Source organism: Cervus elaphus, chromosome 24 (assembly GCF_910594005.1).
Source record: "Cervus elaphus chromosome 24, mCerEla1.1, whole genome shotgun sequence".
Classification (NCBI taxonomy): Eukaryota; Metazoa; Chordata; class Mammalia; order Artiodactyla; family Cervidae; genus Cervus; species Cervus elaphus.
This window is the reverse complement of record NC_057838.1, coordinates 66,260,546-66,281,060: the sequence shown is the minus strand read 5'-3', so window position 1 is coordinate 66,281,060 and position 20,515 is coordinate 66,260,546. Positions and strand designations below refer to the sequence as shown.

The window sequence follows — 20,515 nt, the reverse complement described above, 5'->3', positions numbered from 1 at the left end:
TGCTGGGTACACACGTGGTATTCATTCTATGATAATCCAAGTTGTACATTTCATGATCTGTGTGATAGTGTGCATTTTATATGTGGATAAAAGTGACAAATTAAAAGCGCATTACAGACAGACAGGGGCTTACACTCACGGCCGCCTGCTTGTAGAATCCTGGTTACATACAACGGGCTGGAGGCTTTTTAAAAAGCACAAACCCATAAGCCTATTTTCTCACCTTCAAATGGTTTCTTCACGGTTTTCAAATGCAGTAAGAGGTTTTGGGGTTTCTTCCCCGCCTAGGCTGGGTATCACTGAATTTCAGGGTCTTCATGAAGACTTTTCCTGCACTTGGCCTGTCTCTGGATGAGCCAAAGCCTGCCTGTGGGCCCATAGAGAGATAGACTAAGTCACCCCCAGGTCTCCCAGGTCTGACCCTGGGGAAAGCAGAGACATGAGAGCAGGAAGTGAAGCAAGCTTCCCCAGATTATACGACCAACTGGCTGGTGGGTGGGTGGCTTTGGGATTCTCCATTCAAGGACTATCACTTTTCTACTACATCTCATTCCACGGGGGCCAATTAATGAATGCCCTCCTTCGGGGAATGGAGAAAAGCGAGCCTGGGGACGTCCTGGGCCGCCCTCTGTATACAGCGCACACAGAGGGGCTCGGGAGCTCCTCCCCGACAGGAAGTCATTTGTCGGGCAGAGCCGGGAAGGGGACGGTGCTGGTGCTGAGTCTGTACTGCAACACAGCCCAGCGTGTTCATGGAAATGCCACGTCTCCTAGTCAAAGCACGGCTGCTTACATGGACTCACTCCACTCCAAAAAGAAAAAAAAAAAAGGGAAGAAATTTAAAGCCTCTAAATTGGGACCACACAACCCTGAATAATCGTAAAGTTCTTTCCCCACTGTCTTTTTTAGAAAGTGGCTAAAAATAAAGGCTTGACACTTGAAATAATGTAAGCAAGCAGTCACCCGCACGCACTGGGCCTTTCCCATATATGGCTGCGTTACCCTTCAGCCTTTGAGAAGGCCAAATGAAGAGATGGCCAACAACCAAAATAATCCTTCAGACGCTGGAAAACGAGGAGAAAGAAGTGGGAGAGTGGGTGACTGACAAACAATCGCCAGGCCCCACGGGGGTGAGTAACACTGAGGAGGATTAGTTGCCATAGTACTTGAAAAACACGGGCACGCATCTTGACACAGGAACCCTTCTATAAAGACTCTTGTTGTGCCCTCTGGCCTCAGCACTGAGAAAACCACAACTGTGGTAATTTAACATCAAGGACTTCAAGACAGAAACTGGTGCGGGGGCATGACTGAAAATTTAATTAAGGCCCTTCTTAGCATGAAATCTGTGAAGGAGGGGAGGGGACACCTCAAGGTCAGCAACTTGTGAAGAGAGGCAAAGGTGGGGATTCACGTGAGCGCGTCCCCAGCAGAGGCCGGCTCTGGAAGGTTGCCTCCTCATCATGGGGCTCAGCGCAGGGTCTGCTGGGTCCTACTTGAGGTGCTTCTGCAGGAAAGGTTAACCCATTCATGTCATACAAATGCCCTCCTGAACGAGGGAGGCTGGAAAAGTCCCATCTGCATGGTGTTTCATGGTTCACAAAGCCTCATCATTTTAGACAGTTCTGGACACGAGGTCGAGCACCTGGCGTGGACACTGAGGCTCGGGGAGGTGAATGACCTGACGTGAGGCTGTGACGGACGACTTGTGCCAAGTGGCCCAGGGTGGTGACTTGAAGTGAAGGGAGAAGACTCTGAGAGTCTCTTAGACTGCAAGGAGATCAAACCAGTCAGTCTTAAAGGAAATCAACCCTGAATATTCACTGGAAGGACTGATGCTGAAGCTCCAATACTTTTGCTACATAATGCAAGTAGCCGGCTCACTGGAAAAGACCCTGATGTTGAGAAAGTCGGAAGGCAGTGGAAGGAGGCGACAGAGGACGAGATGATTGGACGGCATCACTGAATCAATGAACACGAATCTGAGCAGACAGCTGGATACAGCAGAGGACAGAGGAGGCCAGTGTGCTGCAATCCATGGGGTTGCAAAGAGTCAGACATGACTTAGTGACTGAACAACAACGCCCCATGTGCAGGCCAGGGCCGCTTCCACTCAAAAACCTCAGACCCAGCCCTGGTCAGAGTGCCATGCTGAGGTTTGGATTTCAGCATACCCACTACTTCTCTCTATGAAAGGGGACAAGTAACTTCCTGTCTTCTGATGCAGACCCTCAACCAGAAAACGACAGGGCAGGTGTGCACAGGCAGAGAGAAAGGTGAATGAGGTTGGCGTGAATCACCCTGCTCTCCGCACGCATCTGGGGGTCTGTCCTCACGGCCCCCGAGACAGGACTGTCGGGCACTCTCACCGCTGCTTTCATGAGATGGCCCTCCTCTACAGAGTGAAATACACACACGCACAGAACTCAGATGACTTCCAAGACCAGAAAACCTCCAAAAGCATGGTCACAAAAACTGGTGCAGAGGGAGCACAAACTTAACTTTTTCATTCTCTTTCACTCTCTATGGCATAGGCCTTCCTTAGGAAGCCTCAGATTCTTTTTCTGAAAAGATGCCCCACTTTTTGGTGACACTGTGCACTTCTAATGGTCTTACCGTGCATGCCCGGAAAGGCTGCTCTTTGGCTGAGGAGTTGATGATAATAACAAACAGCAGCAACACAGCCGGCAGCATCATTTACTGAGGGCTGTGACACTCCAGGCGCTGTCGCCGAGGCCTTCCTATACCCCACCTCTCATCTCTGCCGCTACCAGCCGAGGTCGGTGTTCCTGCCCACATTTTACAGAGAAGGAAACTAAGGCTCCGAGTTTGGTGACATGGCCAAGGAAGGCCACCTTAATAACTGCAGGGATGGGATTGACGCTGCTGTCTGGTTGGCTCCAGAGCCCGTTCTCTCTCGTTCTACTCCATCCTGAAGCCCTGAGTCAACATGAAAAATGCTAAATCGAGCCTGGATAGTACTGTTCGTTCAGGGTTTCTTCTCGTCACCATTCTGCAGCCCGGGATCCCCTCTGGGTGCTCATAAAGCTCATAAATTCCAAGGAAGCAGGAGTGCCAGGAGGGTGGGGGAGAGGTGGGCCGGGAGGACGGCATGGTAAGGTGACCCCCAAATACTTTCCTGCTGCACCGCCGGGCGGGGGCCTGGAGTTGCAGCTTCATTTCCGCTCACTCACCTGGTGAGGCACAAGGCCGAGGGACGTTGGCGGCTCATTCATGCGGTCGTCACTGCTGCTGGCAATGGCGTAGCCCCTGAGGAAGGGAAATGGTGAGAGCTGCTCATTTCAGAGAAGTTTATGTTTAATTCCCGTGAGGATGATCTAGACAAGGTCTGCGGAAGATTTATAAGGATAACTGAAATACCCTTTGCTAGGCAGCACAAGCCAGGGAAACAAAAAAACACACATAAAAAAACTAATTTTCCTGGGAGGAAGGTAGAAGAATAGTTTTTTTTTTTTAAAAAAAGGCCTGTGTTTTGAAGTTAGAAAGACCAGAGCTTGTGGCCACAAGCTATTTGCCGATAAACATTAGTTCTCGTTCTCTGAAAGAGTCTTGTAAAACACCACAGCACGCTGCTGCTGTTTTGAAACAGAAAACTTTCCGACCTTAACTTCTTGAGGTGATGTACCTGCTACTGCATGGAGGAAGGAGAAAGAAAAGTGAGGAATTAATGGGGCAGAACGGATGTGCTCCACCCCAAACCACAGTGTGGAGTCTCCTTACATCACGGAAGACATGCGACACGGGCCCTGGTTCTAGCCCGTGACCATGGCAAAGGTGGCTGAGTGGCCGATGTGGGGTTGGTGTCAAGGACTCGGAGTCAGCTCTGAAAGATTTTATCCCCAGTGCTTCCTGTCCAGGGGCCATAAGAAAACGCAGGTGCCAGGGAGATGAGAAAGATGAGAGGAAGACAAAAGAGCTGTTTGTTTCCATTCAACACTGAAGCAGCCATACTAGTTACGTATGCTACCGATGCTACAGCGGCCATCTTTCCAAGCATGCAGAAGAACTCTGAGTTATACGGTAAATATATGTCGATTTCTAACAACTGGAAAAACAAACCTTTCAAAAGTTCACTTCTTCTGTGTCGGTATTACAAATAGCATATCTTAGCAGAGTGCTTAAAGCCAGAGTTTGCAGCCAAACTGGGCTGAGCTAAATCCCAGGGTTACTGCTCACCAGCTACGTGAATTTCAGCAACATAGTTATCTTGGTTATGCCTCTGTTTCCCCATCAAAAATGGGACAAAAAAAAGAAAGAAAGGAAGGAAGGAAGGAAGAAGGTAAATGGGACAGATAACAGTTCTTTCCTATTATGTTTGCTATGAGGATTAAATGAGTTAATATTTGTAAAGGGCTTAGAATAAAGCGTAACACAACGTAAGTACTAGGTCAGTGTTGAAAATATATAAGATAAGTCACAGTGTATCTGTCACACAGTCAGACGTAAACGTGTTTGGCTCCAGTCTGACTTTACCATACAACCTTGACAGCACTGTCTCTAGCAGATATTGAGAGACTCTTAAATTGTTGATTAATTTTCTTTTTCTTTCCTTTGTTGTCTTTACTTTCCTTTTTTCCTTCCTTTTTTCTTTTTTTTTTAATTACTGACTCTTTTTAAATTAATTTAATTTTTGTCTCACTTTTCTTTGCTAGATGAAAGATGAATTACTTCTATTGTTTTTAAGTCATGAAGTAAGATCTTCCTTGCCTGGAGAAGCAGGGTCTCTGGACCATAGAGGTGCTAGTTTTCACATCCATGATATAACATACACACAATGTGTTGAATACGGAGCCTACCAAAAGGGCCAAGGTCAAGTCAAACCAAAACACATCAGCCTACTCCTTTCCTTCCTCTCACACGCAAGCATAATGCTATAGGTGCTTAATAAATTACAAAGCTGAATAAACTGAAAACTGTTTTTTAACTGGTTGGCTTGGTAGACTAGGCAGTTAAGACCAGCCCTCCCATAGAGAAGACACAGCAAAGCTAGACGAAGTATAAAAAACCCTATGTTTGAAGCATCAGCGCTCCCACGGTAAGGGAGAGTTACGGAGCCAAGCTATCTGGGAGGCGAGAAGCCCACAGAGGCGACCTAGGCATTTGCGAGGAGAGGTTCCCAGGGAAAGCGACTGCCAGTCTCCAAAAGCAGTGGCCATAGGATCAGAAGCTGAACAGTGATCCTGACTGACTCATGGGGCTGATGGTACAGTCTAGAGCTGAGGTCTGCCCATAGGGAGGAACCTTGGAGAATATCCCAGGCTTTGAGTTGGGATCATGGCGGGGATACATCCTCAGACTAAGGGAGGACCTGAAAACAGACCAGTGCTAACTGACTAAGATGGTCTAAGATGGCACTCCACTTGGAGTTTCCCAGGAGGAAATGGAAATCACAACATCTATATAATTTTTCACATAATGGCCAGTACTCAGTCAGATAACCAAGCAAATTCAGGAATTAAGGAAATTTAAATACTTACTGGATATGCGATATTAGGGAACTGCCTTTGTTTTTATATGTAAAAATAGTGGAGATACATACCGAATAGATACATTTTTATGACTGAAGTACTATGTCTTGGGATTTGCTTTAAAGTCAGTGGAAGAAGAAAAAACATGGACAGTAGTACAGATAAATGATGACCGGTCATGTGTTGGTAATTACTGAAATGGATGGTGCATACAAAGGAGTTTTTATATATATACAAATGGTGTGTGTGTATGTAACACACAATATATGTCTTTTTTCATATATGTTTTATTTTTCTATAATAAAAAGGCTTCGTTTAAAAAAAACAGGTATATGAGGAGATAAAAGCTATAGACAAGAGGAGCATACTCATAGGAGATCTCACATTAATCGGCATATCTGATAAAAATTAAAAGGAAAACATGATTAAATGTTTTCAAAGAATTAAAAAAAGTCACAATTTCAGCAGAGAACAGGAAATGTGTAAAATAAGATCAAATTACTTCTAGAAATTGTAGAACTGAAACATATAATAATGAAGTTTAAAACTCAGTGGATAGTTTAACAAATAGACATAGAAGAGAGAATCAGTAAACTGGAAGATAAGCCAAAAAGCAAACAGCCAGACTGAAGCAAGGAAAGACATAATGATGGAAAACACAGAAAAGCACATCATTGGATTCTGACATGCAGCTGGGGACTCAAAAGGAAAGAATCAAAAAAGAGGCAGAAGCAATGCTTTAGGAGATAATGGCAGAAAGTTTTCCACCATGGCTGAAAAACATCAAGCCATGGATTCAAGAGGCACTAGAAAGCACAATCAGAATAAACACAGAAATAAGTATATAATAATAAATACAGAATTACGTAAATATTTCCAATGAAATATTGAGAAGATCTTAAAAGCAACTGAGGGCAGGGGCAGGGGGAGAAAACCCAACTGTACCAAAGGAGCAGCAGTGAGATAAACACCTGGCTCCTCAACAAGAATAATGGCAGCCAGAGACAACAGGATTATTTTCCCAACATGCTAAAAGACAAGTTGTGACCAACCTAGACAGCGTACTAAAAGCAGAGACATTACTTTGCCAACAAAGGTCCATCTAGTCAAGGCTATGGTTTTTCCAGTGGTCATGTATGGATGTGAGAGTTGGTCTATAAAGAAAGCTGAGCGCTGAAGAACTGATGCTTTTGAATTGTAGTGTTGGAGAAGACTCTTGAGAGTCCCTTGGACTGTGAGGAGATCCAACCAGTCCATCCTAAAGGAGATCAGTCCTGAGTGTTCATTGGAAGGACTGATGCTGAAGCTGAAACTCCAATACTTTGGCCACCTGACGTGAAGAACTGACTCACTGGAAAAAACCCTGATGCTGGGAAAGATTGAAGGCAGGAGGAGAAGGGGACGACAGAGGATGAGCTGGTTGGATGGCATCACCAACTCACTGGATATGAGTTTGGGTGAACTCCGGGAGTTGGTGATGGACAGGAAGGCCTGGTGTGCTGCAGTCCATGGGGTCACAAAAAGTCAGACAAGACTGAGAGACTGAACTGAACTGAACCAGTCTAGAATTCTGTACATGGCAAAAATATTTTTCAGCACAAAGATAAAACAAAGGCATTTTTTAGACAGACAAAAACTAAAACATCTTTGTCACTGGCATTTCTAAAGGAAATGATAAAGGGTGTTCTTTCAGCAGAAGGAAAATGACCTAGGATAGAAGCTCAAGGACATAGAAAGCAAAGTCAAAAAATGGAAAATAATAACAAAATTAAATGAACCCAACTATGTAACAATAACAGTATCTTCTAGGGTTTAAATATATACAGAATTTTTTTTAATGAGTGTGTAGACACTGCTGGGTGCCTGCCCAACATCCATTCTCCTTTCCTATCTCATCATAGTTTCATTCAGAGGCAATGTGCCCAGTCAAAGAACTACATTTGTCCGTCTTCCTTGCAGTTGTAAGGGCAAGGTCAAGTTATATACGAGTTTTAGAATTAACGTATAAGTCTTCCTGGAGAGCCATTTAAAGGGGGTCAGCCTCGGGGACTTCCCTGGAGGTCCAGTGGTTAAGATTCCATGCTTCCACTGCAGGAGGCACAGGTTCAATTCCTGGTTAGGAACTAAGATCCCACATGCTGCAGAACATGGCCAAAAAAAGCAGGGTGGTGGGGGAGAGCCTCAGATGAGCACAGCTTGCATCCTTTAGTCACTCCTTTCTTCTTAACTGTAACACAGAAGCAACCCTGAAGGCAGAGCACTCATCCTGTGACCACAACAGGACAAGCATAAGGAAGAAAGCCAAGAGTGGCTGGGTGAATGATCAAGAAACACAGTGTCTGACGGTGCATGGGAACCCCTGTCTGGGGGCCTGCCTCTGAGCTTCTTGCTGCATGAGAAAATAAAACCTTGCCCATCTGACTAAGTCACTGAAGATGGATCTGTTACATACAGCCAAATCCAAGTCCTATCATATGTGATTCATGTACTGCCTTTCAAATGCTAAGAGCTAAGAAGATCAAAAATAATATATAACAGAATGAAAGCAGGAAGGTCCTAAAGCCCCTATGAAAATTTTTATCCTTCCTTATCATCCATTACCAAATAACCCTAGGAGAGTTCAGTTCTACAAGGACGCAGAGACACAGCTCCAAACATCACATGACAAGTTTACCAGCCCAAAGGATCAAACCAGGTTGTTTCTTTTTTAATCTTGTTTTTTTGAGAGTGGAAAGAACAACACAATTCTCAGAAAAAAGTCAGACTGAGAAAAGGTCAAGGGAGATACAGAAGCTGTCTTTGTCTCAACAGCCATCTCTAAACGGGAAACTCACCCTTCGGGATGCTGCAGAACGGAAACCATCAACTCCACCGCCAGCGCCCCTGCGATCATGGCTAGTCCCGGACGACTCACGGTGCACTGCTGGTCCAAGGTCCGGTCTCTGGTTGACTACGGAGAAACAGTCATGGACGTGAACGCAAAGTTCTTTTCCACCCAAGGCAAGTTATCAGGGGCATGCAACTCCTCCATGGTTAAGCTCTATGACACAGCCAGACACTCACTGTTGGCAGAGATCAGTCGGCCTCACATAATACCATGTCTTGCGAGTACCAAGAAAAACAAAATATACCTGTTAGGTAACTAAATGAGGTAATACTCTTAAAAACCCTTGAGTGCCCCGGAGACACTGGTGAGCAGGGCACAGCTGTACACAGTCTATGATGCCAAGCAAGGCTCACGAGGGATAATGCCACATCCCCAAATAAGAAGATTTTTCTCTTCGTTAAAAGACAATATTATAAACAGTCTTAAAGGAAAGAGCTGGGTCTCTTTGCCCTAGTGGGCAAGACGGCTGTAGGAGATACCTGCAACAACAAAGAAATCCACTTACATCCCCTGGGGCCACCACATCGTTGCAGAAGTAGCAGCCAAGTTTGTAGCCAGGGATGTTGGCAAACAGCGATGAGCCCAGGAGGTCGGCAGATGCCACGGGGTAGCTGGGACACAAGTCCCCGGCTCCCTGATGCCTGGGCTTCTTCAGGCCGTGTCTCATGACAACGAAGGTGTCAAATCCCAAGGCAGCATTGATGACCAGCTGTGAGTTCCAAGGAATAAAAGACCAGAGGTAAGAGACGCTTACATTTTAGGCCATGGCTAACTGCATATTGGGTCAACTTAAAAAACTTGTTTCGTAGTGTTTCTGTTCGATTGTAATTAGGTTCTATAAGCTAATGTTGGTATTCAACCCTGAATATTCATTGGAAGGACTGATGCTGAAGCTCCAATACTTCGGCCACCTGATGCAAAGAGCCGACTCATCAGAAAAGACCCTGATGCTGGGAAAGATTGAAGGCAGGAGGAGAAGGGGATAACAAAGGATGAGACGGTTAGATAACACTGCTGACTTCAGTGGACATGAATTTGAGCAAACTCTGGGAGGCAGTGATAGACAGGGAAGCCTGGCATCATGCAGTCCATGCGGTCACAAAGAGTTAGACACAGCTTAGCAACGCAACAACAACAATGTTGGTAACAGCTACCCAAGACTGAGGGCTTACTAAGCGCAAAAGACTTGACAAGTGGTTAACATAAATTATCTCTTGGTTTCATTTAAAACTCCCAGCAAACATTTCTTACTTATAGAAGAAGATGCTGAAAGTCAGAAAGGTTATTTCTACAACTTGCCCAAGGTCGCTTAGCTGATAAGAAGGAAGGTATATAAAACTAAGTCTCCAGAGTTCTCAAAGCCATTCTTTGCAGCATTATGTTGTCATTTGTCATTTCTACAGAGATTTTTTTTTTCCATAAATTTCATAGATTTTTTTCATGTCATATAATTCACCCTTCACACAGGTTTTCAAGGAAAGCTTCTTTTCATTTAATACTATAATAACTTGTTAGTCATAAATTGACTTATTCTCCCAAATTTCTGTTTACATAGAACACTGAAAAAATCAAAGAAAACCACACCAGAAAAGACAACAAAAATCACTCAGAATCTCACAGCCCTAACAGTTATAATAATAGTCCGAGGTATTTTTATTTTCTCTCTCGCCCATCCCCCTCCTCTCTTTCTCCCTTTCTCTTGCCACCCCCATTCTTTGATAAACAGACATGGATATCTTCATATACATAAACATAACTGACGTAAGATACATATATATATATACTTATTTAACTATGTAGTATTTTCCATTATATTAAAATTCTTTGACGGCATAACTGTGACTGGTTACATACTATTCTATCATGTGTATGCACCCTGACTTCCTGAACCATTCATTCTTGCGGCCCTTCAAGTTGTCACTGGCCCGACCGTGCTGAATGAGCCGGAGTCTGCGTCCTCTGGGAGCTCACGTTCCACTGTAAGCAGAGTGGCCCCGCCAGGGCACGGGGCTCACAGGGTAACATCTGGGCTACATGATGGTGCATGAGGCACATGGTCTGCGGAGGAAGCCCTTGGCCTTGGGTCAGCAGGCCACACAAACATCCCTCTGCTCCGGAGGTGGGGGCAGAATGGGGGGCACTCCGCCCTGGGAGATGGGGCCCCACCCTACCTTTCTCTTGCTCGCGGCGATGACGGCAGGCAGCCACCGGCTCTCCCGGGTGTCCATCAACAGGAAGACGACGTCGTGGTCGTCGATGAGCTGCTCCAGCTGGTCCACGTCCCTGCGGGCCTGCTCCAGGGTGACGCTGGAGAAGTTCACGGGGTGCCCCGGCATGGGGATGCTCATGTTGAACCCTCTGGCGTTCTGGGGACACACCCAGAGAGGGGGGGTTTCTGAGGCAAAGCGACAGGTGGGATCCCAGAGCCTGCATCTCCCCGTCACCTTGAGCACGCAGGGCCACTTACAACCTGACATCTCCCCATCACGACCATGCTGCCTCAGCCTTCTGCCAGCTGAGCTCCCCACCTTCTTCACCTCTGCGACCCAGACCAGCTGTCCTGGCATCGCAGGCCCCTAAGGCTGGACAGGGCAGCAGAGACACACGGATCTATCTCCAAAGTGGCAGGGGTTGGGGGAGGCACTTCCCGTGTGGACAAAGCAGACACTGGACAGAACTGTCTCTTTCCTACAACCTGGGGCCAAGGCATGTCATCACAATGCCCTCGGCTTCCCCAAGGCCCTCGGTCCAGCCGGACTGTCTCTCCACTTGTCTCCAGATTGCCCTCCACTCTGCTTTCTTAGTATGGAACACCTCCAAAAGGGATGTCACAATCGGAAATAATTTAACAAAATTCACCTAAGATTAGGATGGCTGAGAGTCTTGCCTTAATTTTATCAGGGGCCATATGCATTAAAAACAAATAAAACCCTCAAAACTGAAAGATTCTCCTTGCTCACTGATCAGAAAACTAGACTTAGGAATGTGAAGATATTAGTCTGAGGGGTAGAGGGGCTGGTAGAGTAACCTGGGTTCTCAAGGCTCAAGACGTATCATGGGGCCTTTAGGAGCTCTGTAACTTACCTTTTGTCCCCTGCTGGCTCCACAATGTGTTGGCAGATGAACTGTGAGTCACATATGCGTGCCAGTGAAGCCAGGGACATTGACTTTTCCCAGAAAAGAAAGTGTTCTAGAATCACAAACTGCACACCCAATCCCCTGCATAGCCCTGCCACAGGGAAGCGTGTGAAAACACCAGCTTTTTTATTTGTCGAGACCGCTCACACCCTGCAGAAGCAGCGCAGGGGGCACGGCAGTAGGCCCCTTTACAAAGGAAAACCTGTTTTGTAAGTGGATGCTATTTTCTTTACCAAACCTAATATCTGGAATTCAAGAAAGGCACAGTCGTAATAACAGCAAAAATTTCAAAAAGAATTGAGCAGGGGGGAAAAAAAGGTTGCCGCAAAAGATGCCAGGCAGAAAGAACTTCAGTTAAGAAGGTTCAAAACAAGTCCATTTTAACGAGGACACCACAAAGATACCTCTCAGGACCTCATAATTCACTCACTCATTCATTCATTCCTTAAGTACAGTGTATCTGCTGCATACCTAATACCGTAATGAACAGTAAGAAAAGCAGCAACCACCGTAATAACAACGATAATACCTTACTGTCGTATTTACAACAGACAACGTGTTTTAAGTGATGGTTGCTCGATCCACAAAGTTATTGCCTGGGAATTTTAACGACACCAAGATTAAAGCGTAATTACTCACCCCCAATTCTGACCTTCTGAATAATTCAGACCCTCACCCCCATCTACTTGGCTAACCTGAATGAATCTCTGCTTGCTAAAGCTCCAGCCATTGAGTCTGCGGAGGAGCACTGGCTCCCGGCCCGCCACTGAGGCCCACAGGTCTGAGGCTGGAATTCAGCAAGCTGCCAGCACAGTAGTGTTCAGCCTTGGCTGTACATCAGAACCACCTAGAGAGCTGCTTAAATTCCTAATGCCCAGGCTTTTCCCCAGACCATTTCAACTGGAGTCTCTGAGAGTGGGCCCAGGGATGGATATTTTCTAAAACTCTCCAGATGACTCAAACGTGCAGCCAGGGCGAGCGATAATGTACAGCAAGTGAGGTACACGGATGGACCTCGCGTGTCCAGTTTGATGTGTTTTGACAAGCTGCGAATTAACCACTGCACACGCCCCTCAGGGCATCGACTATTATCCAGGCAACGCTCTTCTACCTTCCGCAGTCAATCCCCAGGACCTCTGCCCCCAGAGTGTGAGAGCTGTGGGTGCCCCTCACCCTCCCACCATTTAGCACTGCCAGTCTTCTAACTGTAGTCATTTCAGTGCATGTGCAGGGATATGTCTTCATGGGCCTGACTCACAGCCCATGATGACTACTGATGGTGTTGAGCACGACATGTGTTCACTGGCCACGCACACACCTTCCCTAGGAAGCCGTGCTGGCCCAACCCTTCAGTCCCTTACAAAAAAAAAGGTTTGCCTGTCTTACTATCGGGTAGCAGGAGTTGCTCATGTATCTCGGATATAGGTTGTTTGCCAAATACGTGTACTGTGAGTAGTTTTAGTTTGGGTCAGCCTTTGTGTTCTCTTATCAACATCTTTTGAGAAGCAGAAACTTAAAATTTCGATGAAGTCCTACTCATCCATTTTCTCACTTATGATCAGTATTTCCATGGTGCTAGGAATCTCTGTCATCACAGGATCACCAGGCTTCTCTCTTGTAGAAGCTCTCTAGTTCCAGTTTTTATGTTTAGTTCTGTAGCCTCACTGGGGTGTCACCTAAGGGCCCAGAGTGGCCAGAGAGGTCTCTCCCTTCTGGATGTCTGGGACTCCGGTGCCTTGCAGCCTGTAGGGGCTCTGGAACCCCATTCTGCCCACAGCAGACTCACGGTGCTTCCCGCCCAGATTACGGAGTCCTGCCCTGAGAACGTGCGAAGCCTCAAGGTGCTGCTGCCCAGACACTCTTCTGGAACTCCTTCCCTGCACGGCTCGCGCAGGTCTGATATTCTGTCCTAAAGTTTCAGCTGCCTGGCTGCTCTGAATTCTCATCTCTGTTTCCTCAGCTCATCAAGATCAACAATACCTCCTTGGGCTCCCTGTGGGCTCTGACAAGGGCTAAAAAATGCCTCCGTGCAATAAATTGGGACAAACACTTCTTTCTGAGCCCACAGTCTCTCACTGCCTGCTGGTCAGCTTCTGCCAAGTCATTTTACACAGTCTACCCAGGTGCAGAACCAGTAGATGCATCATGGCAGGAGAGCCAGTCCATCAGTCACTCATCAGGGTTGGAAACAGATGTCCAGAGATGGATTTTAAAACCCTCAGTGTGGCTCTACAACCCTACATTTTATTGCCTCACCTTTGCGGGGGAAACGGTGACCTCAAGTGGTTACTTGATTGATTCAAGGTCAGTTGTTTCCCTATTCAATGAATTCCACCCTAGGATTACGAATATTATTTGTGGCTGAGTTCTTTTCACCTCTTTTCATGTCTTCTTCACTTAGACTAGCCTCCTATCTGGGGCCTGGTGTAAGGAAGGTGATGAGGCAGTATCTGTTGAATGAAAAACTATACTAAATTGAACGTACGAAGGGTCCTGGTGGGCTGATGCTTTCAAGAAAAGGGGAACCTGAACTCTAAGGCCCAGCATGACCCGGCCCTTGCTGAGGCCCTAGCTCTGAGTCTCTTTCTTGACCCCATGCCGCAGCCAGCCCGACTTCCTTTCTGTCCACAGAGGCACAGGCTGTGTCCTACCTCAGCATCTGCACAGGCTGCTCTGTCCGCCCTGGTCTAGCTAACTCTCACCCGTGTCTCAGGGCTTAGCTTCCTCAAGGAAGTCTGTTCCAGGTCAGGTGTACCTGCTAAACATTCCCACAGCCACTGAGCTCCCGCTTCGTGCACTTATTACAAGTGTAGCCATTCATGAAATTAGTTTCTTGACCACATCCCCCATTAGACTCTCAGCTCCAGGCAGGGAAGTTCGTCTGCCTTGTTCCCCAGCCCCTAGCACATGGCAGGCCTTAAATAAACGTATGATGAATGAGTAAGTCATAGGATAACTGAACAAATAAAATAGGGGGAACTGCATTGGGTCACAGACCATGGCTAGGATTTGAGTGAGCAAAAATCTCAGGCAGAGCTCAGATTCAAAGCCAGGTCTGTCTCCGGTGATAGAATGGATTATTCTTCCTGACTATGCACTGCCCACCTCTAATAGAATTATGTGTCCACACCCTTAGCCACACGGCTTTGCAGGACCTCCCACCAGGTAGGCAGAGTATCCGGACCAACCCCACTGACTTGGGGCCTGGCCCTGTGACCTGCTCTGGCGACGGCGATAGAGGACACTGCTGAGACTTTAAGAGACACAGGAAGTGCTGGTAGGCTGACCAACTCCTTTACACTTCCACCTTCTATCGTAACGAGAGCAGGACCAGCTGACCATTGCTCCTGGAGCCTAGACTTTGGAATTATGACATACAGGGCAGACTGGAACAGGACTCAAAGCCAGAGTCCAGTCCAGCCCAGCCACTAAGCCACGACGAACCGCAGACCTGCAAACATGAAATCAGGGTTCATGATTGTAAGCCACTTGGATGCTGGGAGTGTGTGATGTGTAATGTCGTCACAGCAGAAACGTAACTAAGAGGTCTCCTCAACGATGGGGTGTAACTTATTCTTCTCCCTCTTGTCACCCAGCACCTAGCTGGGTACAGAGGGCTCAGTCAGTCCCACTGAATCAAACCCAAGAGATGACATTCTTCTGGTGAAATGGACAAAAGGGCCAAAGTCGCTTTTAAAGCAAAGGCTGAAAATGAATGAATCTAATGCTCAGTGACTGAACAGAGAAACCTTAAGAAAGCAGGCTTTTTTTTTTTTTTCTTCTATTTTTAAGCCAGCACTGAGAGCCTCTTGTGGCACTTTCAGTAGAAGCAGATGCTTTGGGGACACCTGAGCTAACCTCTGTCACGCAAATCAACAAAGCATGCAAGATGCAGAATCTGTTCTGCTGGATAACCTCAAAAACATGGCCAGATGTTTAACCAAATGAGCTGAACGACTTGCCTCTCACCGTTTTCAAAGTAAATGACAGACGTCAAGGATAAGCATTGGCTAGAGTAAAAGGCTGAACATTTTGCCAGATCTTTCTTGTGCAGACTATATCTAATTTCATAAACCTGTACTAACCATCAGGCATCCTGGCCATGAGGGAGATCATATCCTACACTGGATCCAATATCCAAAGTGGATAAATCCCTTTGGAACAAGGCAGTATCTAACACCATGCGGACCCCCAAATTCCTCAACTCTGTGCTTTGTAACTTATAAAACACTTTGTCATATAGCCTCCATGTTGGTTTCACAATAATATATGAGGGTTTTATTTTGTTCTTGTAATCCCCACTTCTGAGATGAGGAAACAGAGGTTCCTAAAGAAACACACGATGAGGCCCCGGCAGTAAGTGACTGATGTCTGTCTCTGTTCCCTCCATCCCGGTAGGGCCTGATTCCTATGTGATTAACACTTAAACACGGACAGGCCCTGGCAAAAAGCCCTGATGTTCTCAGCACCCAGCACCAACGTACCACTCCGGGGAAGATCTTCTGCAGCCGGTCTGCTGCCGCCAGGGCCTTGGGCTTCCCGCCCGCCAGGCAGTCTTCAAATTCATACAGCGGCTGCCTCACGGGGTTAGAGTAGGAGATCCTGGCGTTGTCCACGAACGTGATGCATCTGACGCCCCAGCCCTGCACGGGAAACAGGGGATCGCGGTGGGTTTCTGATGGACATTGCACAGGGTGTCTCTCTGCCAGTCTCTAAAAGGGGTTTGGCTTTGGGGCAGCTTGGGAACACTGAAACACAGGAAACGCTGGAAATTGAATTGTGCAGAGTCCATTTTTGACAGATAGAATGTCAACTTCCTTTAAAAGACAAAATAATTATACACCCAGTGCCTCGCTTCCTACAGCAATGAGACTAAGAAATATGTCGCTGCTGGTCTGACTAACACTTCACTATTTTTGACAGTGGCACCAGAGGAAGCTTAGGAAGGTGAGTCCCTGCTGCTGTCTTCAGAGGACCGTCAAGGGCCGCCCAGTGACCTCGCTTTCCTGAATGAGTCAGTCAGCATATGGAACAGCTCATCCTAAAATTCACTCAAAGCCTAAAATAGCTCCATGTATTAATAAAAGTGACTTCTAAGTTATTTCCAATTGTATAACACCATAGAAGATTTTGTACTATTTCTCAATGAGGCAAAGCCCTTATGAATATTCTGGAATGTAGGGGACAGCTCTACGTTCTCAGAAATAGCTTTCATGACTTCATACATCTCAACTGAATCTCAGAACTGAACAATTTTAAAGTCAGATAGGCTCCTGAAAATCTTTAGCTCCATTACTTTATTTTACAGATACAGAAACCGAAGCCCAGAAAAGATACGTGACTCACCGTGGGTCATAAATCTGGTTAATGGTGAGGAGGAAATGAGATGCCCAGGGTGCAGAAAAGAAGATGCTTCCTTTCTTGGGGGGTGAGGTGGGATATGTGTATGTCAGCAAATCAGAAACAGTGGCCTAAGAGAAGCCCTGCTAGGACTGACTGCAGAGTCTGACTAAGAGTCTGATCTCTGTCTTATTTCAATATCTTTCCATCGGTTCAGTCAGTTCAATTGTTCAATCGTGTCTGACTCTTTGCGACCCCATGGACTGCAGCACACCAGGCTTCCCTGTCCCTCATCAATTCTTGGAGCTTGCTCAAATTTATTTCCATAGAGTCGGTGATGCCATCTAACCATCTCATCCTCTGTCGTCCCCTTCTCCTCCTGCCTTCAGTCTTTCCCAGCATCAGGGTCTTTTACACTGAGTCAGCTCTTCACATCAGGTGGCCAAAATACTGGAGTTTCAGTTTCAGCATCAGTCTTTCCAATGAATATTCAGGACTGATTTCCTTTAGGACTGACTCGTTTGATTTCCTTGCCGTCCAAGGGACTCTCAAGAGTCTTCTCCAACACCACAGTTCAAAAGCATCAATTCTTTGGTGTTCAGCTTCCTTTATGGTCCAGCTCTCACATCTTTGGAACAAGATACATGACTGCTGGAAAAACCACAGCTTTGACTAGATGGACCTTTGTTGGCAAAGGAATGTCTCTGCTTTTTAAAATGCTGTCTAGGTTGGTCATAACTTTTCTTCTAAGGAGCAAGTGTCTTTTAATTTCATGGCTAAAGTCACCAACTGCAGTGATTCTGGAGCCCAAAATAATAAAGTCTGTCACTACTTCCATTGTTTCCCCATCTATTTGCCATGAAGTGATGGGACCGAATGCCATGATCTTCGTTTTTTGAATGTTGAGCTTTAAGCCAACTTTTTCACTCTCCTCTTTCACTTTTGTCAAGAGGTTCTTTAGTTCTTCTTCGGTTTCTGCCACAGGGTGGTGTCATCTGCATATCTGAGGTTATTGATATGTCTCCTGGCAATCTTGATTCCAGCTTGTGCTTCATCTAGCTTGGCATTTCACATGATGTACTCTGCAACTTATTTTAAGTTAAATAAGCAGGATGACAATATATGGCCTTGACGTACTCCTTTCCCAATTTGGAACCAATCTGTTGTTCCCTCCATCAGGGACACTGAAATTCAGTTAGTCTGACAATTGCAGGGGCAAAGCCAACACAATCCAAGATCCGCTGTTGGGGTGAAGATGACAGGCCAGAATTCATCCTTTTGAAAGCACAGTTTAGACTGGCTGTGTGTTTTGAAGCCCACGGGTAACTCTAGTCTACTCACCCTGTTTCATAAGTGACTTTTACCAGCTGAGCAAACCACCATGTAGGGGGAAAAAAACTGTGGAAAATCCAAAGGTCATTTGTGCTTGGCTAGGGGATGTTTATTTCGGGAGTATTTTTGCATTCCTTAAAGCAGTGCTGAGTGGATAGCAAGGAAGGCAGTCTGGAAACTGCTACAGAAGAAGAAAGCTACATAAATTACAAGCATGCTGCAGGTGAGTCACAGGCACGTGGACTTGCACACTTAACTTTCGGTTTCTTGGAATGCTATACAGTTTAATGGGCCTTCCCTGGTATATCAGCTGGCAAAGAATCCACCTGCAATGCAGGAGACCCTGGTTTAATTCCTGGGTTGGGAAGATCACCTGCAACATGGATAGGATACCCACTCCAGTATTCTTGGGCTTTCCTAGTGGCTCAGACAGTAAAGAATCCACCTGCAATGCAGGAAACCTGGGTTCGATCCCTGGGTTGGGAAGATCCCCTGGAGGAGGGACGGCAACCCACTGCAGTACTCTTGCCTGGAGAATCCCCATGGACAGAGGTGCCTGGCGGGCTACAGTCCATGGGGTCACAGAGAGTCGGGCTGAGAGACTAAGCACATATAGAACAAGAAGTGAAGTGAAACTCACTCAGTCATGTCTGACTCCTTGCGACCCCACGCACTATACTGTCCATGGAATTCACCAGGCCAGAATATTGAAGTGGGTAGCCTTTCCCTTCTCCAAGGGATTTCCCAACCCAGGGATTGAACCCAGGTCTCACGCATTGCAGGTGGATTCTTTACCAGCTGAGCCACAAGGGAAGCCCAAGACTACTGGAGAGGGTAGCCTATCCCTTCTTCAGCAGACTAAGCACATACATTGTAATGGCTAATTGGCAAAGATTAAAGAAAATTACAATACTCAATGCTAGTGAGGATGGGGTTTTAATGATTGAGAATGTAATACTGGTATTTTATTTCATTGAGATTTCATTGACTGAGAATGTAAACTGGTATCACTCTTCTGGAAAGCAATCTGGCAATATGATTCTAGAATTTTTTACATGCTCATATCAATCATATCAACCTATTTACAGCAATCTATCTTAGGAAATAATTCAAAATATTGACAAAAATGAAATCACCAAGATGTTCTCTATAAAATAATTTATAGTTGTAAAAGATAGAAAGCAATGTTAATGCCTAAAAATAGAAGAATGTCTCAGTAAATCATGTTTCATCATATAAGAAGGCATATTCTATAGCCAACTTCTTGTTGCCAACATCTAATGGATCATAGAAAAGCAAGACAGTTCCAGAAAAACATCTACTTATCCTTTATTGACTACGCCAAAGCCTCTGACTGTGTGAATCACAACAAACTATGGAAAATTCTTAAAGAGATGGGAATACCAGACCATCTTATCTGCCTCCTGAGAAATCTGTATGCAGGTCAAGAAGCAACAGTTAGAACTGGACATGGAACAACAGACTGGTTCCAAATTGGGAAGGGAGTATGTCAAGGCTGTATATTGTCACCCTGATTATTTAACTTATGTGCAGAGTAGATCATGCAAAATGCCAGGCTGGATGAAGCACATGCTGGAATCAAGATTGCCAGGAGAAATATTAATAACCTCAGATATGCAGATGACACCACCCTTACGGCAGAAAGTGAAGAGGAACTAAAGAACCTCTTGATGAAAGTGAAAGAGGAGAGTGAAAAAGTTGGCTTAAAACTCAACATTCAAAAAACGAAGATCATGGCATCCAGTCCCATCACTCCATGGCAAATAGATGGGGAAACGATGAAAGTAGTGACAGACTTTATTTTGGGGGGCTCCAAAATCACTGCGGATGGTGACTACAGCCATGAAATTAAAAGACGCTTGCTCCTTGGAAAAAGAGTTATGACCAAACTAGACAGCATATTAAAAAAGCAGAAACATTACTTTGCCAACAAAGGTCCATTTAGTCAAAGCTATGGTTTTTCTAGTAGTCGTGTATGGATGTGAAAGTTGGACCATAAAGAAAGCTGAACACTGAAGAACTGATGCTTTTGAACTGTGGTGTTGGAGAAGACTCTTGAGAGTCCCTTGGACTGCACAGAGATTCAACCAGCCTATATCCTAAAGGAAATCAGTCCTGAATATTCATTGGAAGGGCTGATGCTGAAGCTGAAACTCGAATACTTTGGCCACCTGATGCAAAGAGCCGACTCATCTGAAAAGACCCTGATGCTGGGAAAGATGGAAGACAGGAGAAGAAGGGGATGACAGAGGATGAGATGGTTGGGTGGCATCACTGACTTGATGGACATGAGTTTGAACAAGCTCTC

The 20,515-nt window shown here is 45.8% G+C and overlaps 1 protein-coding gene across 8 annotated transcripts in view; it reads right to left on the bottom strand.

Annotated features, from left to right (window-relative positions):
• The window catches only part of ATG7 (autophagy related 7), a 265,262-nt gene that overhangs the window by 184,057 nt on the left and 60,690 nt on the right, over positions 1 to 20,515 (bottom strand). For all 8 annotated transcript variants that reach the window (XR_006337502.1, XR_006337501.1, XM_043885779.1 and 5 more), the window contains 5 exons: positions 15,999 to 16,157; positions 10,548 to 10,742; positions 8,882 to 9,085; positions 8,324 to 8,439; positions 3,195 to 3,270 (listed from right to left, as the gene is read on the bottom strand). Coding sequence is in view for 6 of the 8 variants with exons in the window: in XM_043885779.1 (XP_043741714.1) it covers positions 3,195 to 3,270; positions 8,324 to 8,439; positions 8,882 to 9,085; positions 10,548 to 10,742; positions 15,999 to 16,157 (750 nt within the window). In the remaining 2 variants the exon portion in view is untranslated. The remainder of the gene's footprint in view (positions 1 to 3,194; positions 3,271 to 8,323; positions 8,440 to 8,881; positions 9,086 to 10,547; positions 10,743 to 15,998; positions 16,158 to 20,515) is intronic.